Source organism: Carlito syrichta, unplaced genomic scaffold (genome assembly GCF_000164805.1).
Source record: "Carlito syrichta isolate Samal-C Ts95f unplaced genomic scaffold, Tarsius_syrichta-2.0.1 Scaffold302029, whole genome shotgun sequence".
NCBI classification, from domain to species: Eukaryota; Metazoa; Chordata; class Mammalia; order Primates; family Tarsiidae; genus Carlito; species Carlito syrichta.
In genome coordinates, this window is record NW_007246125.1 from 462,119 (window position 1) to 471,815 (window position 9,697).

The 9,697-nt window shown below is 43.4% G+C and overlaps 1 protein-coding gene across 1 annotated transcript in view; it reads left to right on the forward strand.

Annotated features, from left to right (window-relative positions):
* LOC103258229 (sodium/hydrogen exchanger 11) overlaps window positions 1-7,114 on the forward strand; it is a gene marked incomplete at its 3' end in the record, with an annotated part of 43,183 nt that extends 36,069 nt beyond the window's left edge. Inside the window, 3 exon segments of the mRNA XM_008055924.2 lie at window positions 1,063-1,255; window positions 3,071-3,259; window positions 6,965-7,114. Of these exon segments, the coding sequence (XP_008054115.2) occupies window positions 1,063-1,255; window positions 3,071-3,259; window positions 6,965-7,114 (532 nt within the window).
* Between the last annotated feature and the right edge of the window lie 2,583 nt (window positions 7,115-9,697).

Below are 9,697 nucleotides of genomic sequence, written 5' to 3' on the forward strand. Positions count from 1 at the left end.
CCGGCTAATTTTTTGATTTATTGTAGAGATGAAGTCTCACCAAGTTGCCCAGGCGGGTCTCGAACCCGCAGGCTCAGGCAATCCACTCACCGCAGCTTCCCAAGGCGTGGGATTACAGGCTGAGCCACCGAGTCAGGCTTGGATTCCTCAATTTTTAGTTGTGTCTTAAGGTCATATTGTGTACGGGGCTACTCACATATTCTTCTGGGTATAACATAGAGCAAGAGTGAAAAATATCTAACTGGTGGACTAGATCAGCTCTGCCTAATTTCATCTGTGCTTAGGGTGGTTCTGTTGATCTATGATTAGGAAAAACACAATATGGCCTTGATCATACCCATAGCCAATTTTTCAAAATATCACAAAATACAGATTTTACTTAACTTGGGTAGATTCTTTGCTTTGATGTATAAATTGTGAGCTTCTATAATTTTTAGAGCAGAAAGACAAAATTTTTCTACCAGTAGGTGTCAAAACAAGAGCATACCAAGGGCATTAATGCTGTAAAATTTAAAGTCGGTATTAGCATAACCTTTTATAACAAGTGCTAGAATATATATTTTTTACTTTCTTCCATTTAATAGTTTTAAAGAGAAATATAAAAATTAGAACCCTAAGACTTTGACATATAACCAAGGGATATCTTTTCATTAGACTCTACTTTAGATGAATTGAAAAGTTTCAATGTCATGGTAATTATTGAATAGAATATATATTCCTGCTCTGACTTTTAAGCAAATGTGTAATTCACTTTCCTCTAAATGTATTTGTTTCTTGCATTTGATTTGTGAATCTTTGCATGGTTTCATAGGTATTATAACTTTGATTTTTAAAAATGGTCCTATCCCTTATATAGATTAACAAGCATATTTTAAAAATCTTTCTCCATTATGATTTTTATGTATAGAAAGTATGCTTTTGATTTTTACTTACTATTATTTTATATTACTTATAGTCTTCTTCAAATTAATTTTAATGACTTTGTTTAAGCAAATGTTGAACATCAGCTGTTAATTATACTTTTCAGTGATGTGACATTTTATTTGATTTCATTTTTTTAAGAAGTAATAAATTTCTGATTTATGTGCATCACATTGTATCCTCTGAAGAATTTGAATATGCAGAACATGTTATAACACTGATGTATCCTGTGATAATACATCTATGCCCAATGGCAAGAGAGTCAAATGTGTCAACGCTGACATTAATAAACTACTATTATATATTTTTATGTGTAATAAAATCAGCATTGAGGGTACTGCTTAAAATAGAAATATAGTGTATAAAAAGAATAGTTCAGATATTTTGAATCTATTTTTGCATAACATTGAAATAAATACCAGCAACCATTTGTTATGATACTTGACAAAATCCTGGAATTTTAGCAACCTTTTTTAATTTTCTAAGTTTAATAATGAAATCAGTATAACAGTTACAGTCCTGGACATCAGGTAAATATTATAAAATTAGAGAGAATCTCAAGATCAGGTAAGAGAGAACTGAAAATCCAGACATGAATATTTCCTTCAAATACTTTCTGTAATGATACAAGAAATAAATAAGTGAACAAAAGCAAATTGATTTGCTAGATCCATGTCATAATGTAAGAACGATTTCTTAGGATAAATGCTTCAAAGGTGATTTATCAGCTTTTATCTTCATGCTGTTGGGTCATACTCCCAGCGGGGTCTTCAGAATGTTAGGTTAGACCCGCAGGGGGTGTGGGTGTCTAGGGTGCAATCCGATGCCACACGAAAGATGCATAGCATGCACATAAGTTAGATCAGAAAATATAGTTTATTTAGAAAGTAAGTTCGAGAGAGAGAGAAAGAGGAGATTCCCCTCTTCAAGGTAGGGGAGGGAACCAAAGATTAAGAAAACATGGCCTGGTCACAGCTCAAGACAAGGGGCAATGGCGGCTGGATGCTGTGCTTGAGTCCTCTTAATCCTTCCCTTTGATGGAGGAAGGACATTGAGGTGATTGGGTGGCGGTCTGCTCCATGCCATCACGAAGGGGCAGGTAAGCGCAGGGACTGAGGTCAGGTGACGGATAGCAGGCGGACAGGTGGGTTAGTCACATGACTGTTGCCATGGGTGGGCTAGATGGGAAGAGGCAAGAGGAGAGGTTTTTCCTGCAAGAGATTGTCAGACGTTTTCAATCCTCAAGCTCTTTAGCAGAAAGGTCTTATTATCATTTCTAGGGCCCTGAAAGTTTCTTAGAGATTATTATGCTAAACCATGAATTGAATAGTTGGACTGTGCTTGTCTTGCATCTGATGGAGATTTGCCAAGGGGTGGGGTAGGCTGCCAGCTTGGCCTGCAGTAAAATGTCTGAACCCTTCCTGAAACCTGCCTATTGAAATTATCTATGTCCAACCTGTGTTAGATTCAAAGTGTGTCAGTCTAAGCAAAAATGGTTATGCTGAGGCAGAATGTGAACTAAGTTTATTCTAAGTTTCTTGGGACCCCTCCTTTCACATACTTTATTATTAATGCTTTGGCAATGAACCTGTTTATTGCTAATTTTTAATGATTGTTTTTTGGCATTTCAGTTTCATTGTACATTATATATTTTTTTCTTTTCTTTTTTTTTTTTTGAGTTGGGGTCTCACTGTTACCCAGGCTGGAGTGCAGTGGCATGCTCATGGTCACTGCAGCCTCAACCTGCTGGGCTCAGGCGATCTTTCCACCTCAGTCTTCCAAGTAGTTGGATCTACAGGCATGCGCCACCACATCCAGCTAATGTTTTGATTTGTTGTAGAGACAAGTTCTTGCCAAGTTGCCCAGGCTGGTCTTGGACCCCTGGGCTCAGGCAATTCTCTCACCTCTGCCTCCCAAACTGCTGGAACTACAGGAGAGAGCCACCGTGCCCTGTAGATTATATATTTTCAAACAAATTATAGGTTTTGAAGTTGGAGATTAAAAGAATTTGGGGGGGATTCTAAATAAATAACTTAAAACTCAACTTTTAGAATATAACTCATTTGTAGTTAAGGACTTAAAATTAGTTCTCCCCCATCACTTTATAGGTACTATGAAATGACATTCATTCTATGTCTTTCCTAAACAGATAATAATTTTGAAAAGGAAATGTTTTAAACAACCTTGGAATACTTTGGAATTTTTAATCTTGGTTTTGGCAGTCCTTGAGATTATTTGCATATATTCATTGAAATTGAGACCAGACAATTTGGCTCTTATTCAGGTTACAGTAATATTAGGATATTTAAGATTAGGTAGATTTCTTTCCCTCTTCAAGGTAAGACTTCTCATTTTATTTATTTTTTATTTATTTGGGGTTTTTTTTGAGTTGGAGTCTTACTCTGTCACCCAGACTGGAGTGCAGTGGCCGCTCACTCTGTCACCCAGACTGGAGTGCAGTGGTCGCTCGACCTGCTGGGTACCAGCAATCCTTTCACCTCAGCCTTCCGAGTAGCTGGAATTACTGGCACGCGCTACCACGCCGGGCTAGTTTTTGATTTATTGTAGAGACGAGGTCTCGCCAAGTTGCCCAGGCAGGTCTCAAACCCAAGTTGCTCAGGCAGTCCACTCACCTCAGCCTCCCAAAGCTCAGGATTACAGGCTGAGCCATCAAGCCCGGCTAAGACTTCTCACTTTAAAGTAGTAGTAGTTTTTCCTACATCGTCACATAAGTTAAGAAACCTCATTGTTTAGAAAGAAATGCAATGGCTCACTTCCTCACCTCCTGCCAGTCACTGCTCAGAGCTTGCCTTGTCACAGCCTTCCCAACAGCCCTGTGTAAAACATCAAGCTACCCTCCACCTCCCTGAGCTCCTGATCACCTCCACCTTCTCAACTTCTGTTTTTCTCCCCTACGTAGCACTTGCTAGCAGTTTACTGTACATTGTATATACTCTCTAGGAGGTAGGGACCCTTGGTTTGGTCATTGATTACCTCTATGGTTCCTTTATGGCTCTAGAACAGTGCCTGGCATGTAGTAAGTACTTAATAAATATTTGGTAAGTGAATGAATGAAAACCTTGGTGCCACTAAAAGCCGGGTGATCCAAGAGCAAGTTCTTGAAGTTTCAGTAAAATTTGTTAATATCTCCCAAGCTTGGCAGAAACAAGACTATTTTCTCCCTAACCCCAAGGTCACACACATAGTTTACTGCCTATGGAAGTTAATTTTTACTGTGGTCTTCAATCCCCCTAATAATTACCATTTCTTCTTTGCATGACTCTGGTTTTTATGCTGAAGACAGATTTGTATGTTGTCAGTCTTAGCTCTTATACTACCTTTCTCTTTCCAGTGGAATTAAATTATATACACATTTTACTTGACAGATTTAAATAGTTTTATTTGCCACCCCTTTCTGTTGTTTAATTTTTATGACATCAAACAAGTCTATTCTTATGCATTGAAGTTATAGCAGCTTAACATTTTTAAAAATTGCTATAAACTCTGATGTGAAAATGCACACATTAGAATCCTCAATCTAGTCCCCATTCGCCACAAAATCTAAGAGTTATCTTTAAGTCAAAATTGTTTGAATGTCCAGCTTGTGCTTATAGACTTTCTTTTTTGTCCCTTTATTTATTCCATATCAGTGTAACTAAACTTTAGTGTTCATAAGAATTACCGAACAAAGCCTGCTTTAAAGAACAATTTTGATTCTGTATGATTATTGCCTTATGAACTGAGTTTGCAGCAATCTGCTCATGCCAGGTGTAACTCTACAATACAAACCACTGGAGAAGTCAGGATGTGCAGTATGAGGCTAGGACTTGAAGCGGAAAGTGAAGCGTTTCTTTAGGTAATCAGTATTTACACAAAGATCATGTGAAGGCCAATGTAAAATAATTATTTTAGAAGTAATAGTTTGCGAAAAGTATTTGAAGTGAAGCAAAGATTTAAAGATGCCTTATGCGGAAATCAGATCTATCTGGCATGACCAGCAATGCTCTGAATCACAATGCACGTCTAGTATGTTGAGACAAGTCTCAGCGGAGTAGGTTTAAGGAATTAATATGATCGTGGTTAGCCTTTTGTTGTTGTTGTTGTTTTTAGTTAGAGTCTCGCTCCGTCGCAGTCTCACAGCCACCCCGGTGTCGACCCGCTGGGCTCCGCGATCCTCCCGCCTCAGCCCTCCGAGTAGCCGGAACGACAGGCGCGCGCTACCACGCCCGGCTGACTTTCTGATTTTTATCGCAGAGATGAGGTCTCGCTGCCCGGGCGGGTCTCGAACCCGCGGGCTCAGGCAGTCCACTCACCTCAGCCTCCCAAAGGCGCGGGATGACAGGCTCGCCACCGAGCCCGGCCGTGGTTAGCTTTTCTGCCCAGGCCTTTCTGTTTTCCAAGAGCTGCGCAGGGCACGGTCTAGCGGAACTGTTTTCACCGCCCGGCGAGGTCGGCGGCCGGCGACATCCGGCCGGGGGCGCACGGCCGGTCTGAACCCCAGGTGGCTCTCGAAGGAAACGGGTCTGCATCCCAACCCGGACGGAATAGCGCGGGCCTCTCCTGGGCGCCCGCCCTTTTCGGCCCCAGGGCCCGGTTTCGTGGGAGCGACCTTTTCCACGGAAGGCGGAGGCGGACGGGCCTCGGGCGGGACTCGCAGGAGGAGCGCGCGGCCTCGCCGCCCGCCTGCGCGTCGTCTCGAGGGCGGGGCTCGCGAGGGCGCCCGGCCGGCAGGAGGCGCCCTCCGCCCGCCGGTCGCTGGTCCGCGGCCGCGCGCCGCACTGGGCGCGGCCCCGGGCCACGGCGGCGAGGGGCCCCTGCGCGAGGGCCGCCCGGGGGCCGCCAGGGCCTCAGGGGGCGGCTTGAGGCGCCCCTCGGGAAAGCCCCCTCGCTGCCCGGCTTCGCCAGCGAGACAGCCGCGCCCGCGTCTGTCCCGTCTCTGCGCTGGTGTCCTTCGCGCGGATGCCGTTTGCCGCTCGCCGTCTGCCCCCGGCTTCGCGGTCCTGCCTCGCCCTCCGCCCCGGGCTGAGCGACTCCCAGCCCCGGGGGACGCGCCGTCCGTGGGCCTGGCCTTGCCGCTTTGGAGGAGCAGCTCCGCGGGCTTGAGAACCGGAGTCCTCCGGGCCCCGGGCAACTTGCTCAGGGTCGCCAAACGGTGAACGGGAGGGCTGGTCCGGGAACCCAGGAGGGTGTGTGTTTCAAGCCTCCTTCCCTTCGGTCACCGCACCAGCTGGTCTCGGCTGTGATTAGAGAAATTTAGAGCGGGAAGGTTCTTTCTCTCCCGAGCGAAGAGATCACTTGTTCACTAGGTGATACCCAGATTGTGGGACCAGCGCTCCTGCGTCCCGAAGTCTGCGGTGGAGAGGATGAAGCAAGCAGCAGTGCTAGAGACTTCCCCCGATGGCCACAGAGTCAGTTATCCTTCAGGGAGTGGATCTCAAACTAGCGGATGCACAGAATCACCTGGAGGACTTGTTGGAACTCCGATTGCTGGACCCACCCCCAGAGTGTCCCATTCAGTAGGACGGGGGTGGGACCTGAGAATGTGCATTTCTCACAAGTTTCTGGGCGGTGCTATTGCTGATGTGAAGAGGCCGCTTTTTGGTCTCAGGCCGAATGTGATAGTTCACGCCTGTAATCCCAGCACTTTGGAGGTGGAGGTGAGAGGATTGCCTGAACCCAGGGGCTCGGGAACAGCCTGTCCACGACCACCGCAGCCTCCACCTGCTGGGCTCGAAACTGGACAGCGAGAGGGGTTTCAAGAGGGTCATTTCAAAGCTGTACTCCATGATGCACCTTGTCTCTACAATTAATTTAAAAATTAGCCAGGAGTGGTGGTGTGCACCGATGGTTCAAGCTGATTTGAAAGGCTATGGCAGAAGGATCCCGGAGCCCAGCAGGTCGAGGCCGCGGTGGCCGTGAGCCTGTTACTGCACTCCAGCCAGGTCGACAGTGAGACTCTGACTCAAAAAAAAAAGTACGTTTGTCTCAGAGGGTGCTTCTCCTCACCAATTTTACATGGTTTTTTTCCTCCTCGTTATTCCAGATTTTAATACCAAGACTGACAAAGATTGTAGATGTGCGCATCAGAAATGGCCTCGGCTTGATGTACAGTATTACAAAAGGCTATGTCAAAAGTCAAGAAGATGCCAAACTTTTAGTAAAACATATTTCTGGCCGTGAATCAATATATCAGGTGAGAAATGGGTAAATTTGAAAAAAAAACAATTTAGGCATATTAATTTTAAGACCATTTCTGTGTGTATTTGAGCAAACACAAATTCCAATAGTTGAGTGGTATTCAGCTGTTTATTATGTCATAGAAGATGCTGCAAAGAACAGTCTCTGATCTTTACATTTCAGCTATTGTCATCAAATTCATTTTCTTCATAATGTGGACCAAACTCTGACCTTTTTGGAGAGATGGGCTTTTTATTAGCTATATAGTTGTGGTTTCTTTCCAACCTGACTCTGGCATAACATCACATAGCATCCCTCAAAAAGTAGGGAGGCCCAAATTCTGGAAGAAAGAAAGAAAACATATTTTATGACCCAGTTCAGATGTTTTTTGGGGACTCCAGGCACCTTTTAAGATGCTTATCCATTCTCTCTGAAGTCTGCCACCACCTATGAAGCTTCATCTACATATTAAGAAACTTGATTCCCTTATTATTTCTTAAGCTGTCCATTTTCTTCAGTGTTTTCAAAATTCCGTAGCTAACTCTAGCTACTAATTGCCAGTCAGGAAATCTTTGAATCCACCTATAACCTGCTCCAATCCATGTTGCCTCAGAGGACTTAATTGCCCACGCAACAAACATGCACATGTACCTCGTGAATCTAAAATTTCAATTTAATTATTTTAAAAAGAGTCTCTTTCACATAGTAAACTTTTTAATGACATCAGATCATATTTTCTTTGCTATGGATTAAATCAAATGATAGGTTCTACAGTGAATATTTATATTATCATAACAAAGTAAAAGATTTCTTTTACTTATAAAGTCATGTATTAACAAGAACAAAGACTTAATTATACTTACAAAGTGGAGTGTAAATGTTATAAACATTTCCCCTCTAAAAATAATAGCTCCAAAAATTTGAGACAGGAATAAAAAGAAAAGGTTAAAGGAGAGGAATGTTCTAAGCTCCTTATACTTCATGGCAGAGAGAAATAAAGGCTATTTGGAGATAATAAATACAAAATTAAATACATATGCATATTGCTCAAATTATTATTGTAAGAAGTAGAGGAATTTGATATAGGAGTGGTTCCTAGGGGCTGACTCTGAGTGTTGTAGAGAACTGAAGAAATACTCTTACCTCTTTCATTATATCATTTTCAAGTTGTAAAATTATGTCATTATTTTTTGCAAATTTTTTCTGTGTTATGTCCTATATTTACATCCAAAGACCTTACCCTCTAGGCCATGAGAAGCCATTGACTATCCTTAAGTAGAAAATACATATGAAATTTAAAATAGCCCATGTAGGAAGATTGCTGAATTGCAGAGTGGCCTGGAGCGAACGGATGAGAGAGAGGGAGCCTGCTCAGGAGATCATTCACTCTGTCTCTGAGCTCACACTTGGCACTTACTGCACACTGCCTAGAAGTGAGGAGGGTCTTGAGTGATAAAAAAAAATGAGTACTGCAGTTCCAGGATTTCAAGTTTTCCGTGTCAAATTTTGGCTTTATTTTCCTTTCTTCCTCTTCATTTAAGACCTGCCCTTTCTTTGAAACCTTATTCAAGTCTCAACTCCGGCATAAAGATTTTGTCAAGCACCTTGTCTTTTAGAGAGTGTTACAGAGACAGAAAAAATCTCGTATTTTTTCTTTTTTATTCTTTCTGAAACCTGAATCTCTTTCCCATAGACAAAGATGGAAGCCTTTGTTCTAGAAAGGGAAGGTTGAAAAGAACACCTCAAGCAAAGTCTAGACCTCACCAAAAAGTAGGGAGGCCCAAATTCTGGAGAACCCTTACACCCCTTACTCTTGGAGCCGGAAGAACACAAGAAGTTCTGGTTGACCAGACGCTGAGTCTGAGAGGACCGGCAAAGGGTCGGGGGCAGGGGGGAAATGGCTCTGAATCCAGGTTGTTGCATCAGAAATGTGACCTAGAGGAAGAAACTGAGGTACAGAATAGAGCTTTAAAGAGTTTACTTGAGCCAAGGTGAGGACAGCTGCCCAGAGGACTCAACCCCAAGTAACCTTGGATATGAACTCCTTGTGGCCTTTGTTACAAGCAGATTTTTAAAAGCAAAAAGGGGCCGGGCTCGATGCCTCAGCCTGTAATCCCGCGCCTTTGGGAGGCTGAGGTGAGTGGATTGCCTGAGCCCGCGGGTTTGAGACCCGCCTGGGCAGCGAGACCTCATCTCTACAATAAATTTTTTTAAAAAATCAGCCAGGCGTGGTAGTGCATGCCTGTAATTCCGGCTACATGGAAGGCTAAGGCGGAAGGATCACCGGAGCCCAGCAGGTCGAGGCTGCGGTGGCCGGGAGCGGCCACTGCACTCCAGTCTGGGGACAGAGTGAGACTCCAACTCAAAAAATAAAAATAAAAAAAATAAAAAATAAATAAATAAAAAAGCAAAACGGGAAGCAAGGGGTAGGCTGATACACATTTGTTAGTAAGGAATTCTCATTGGTTCACAGAAATACTATTGATTAGTTATTGGTTATATGTTGTTGAACTATAGAGTATGAGTTGTGGTGTTTGGCATGCGGCGTAGCTGGGACTAATTTGTAGTGACTTGCGGCAGCAGTCTAGAGGCCACACAG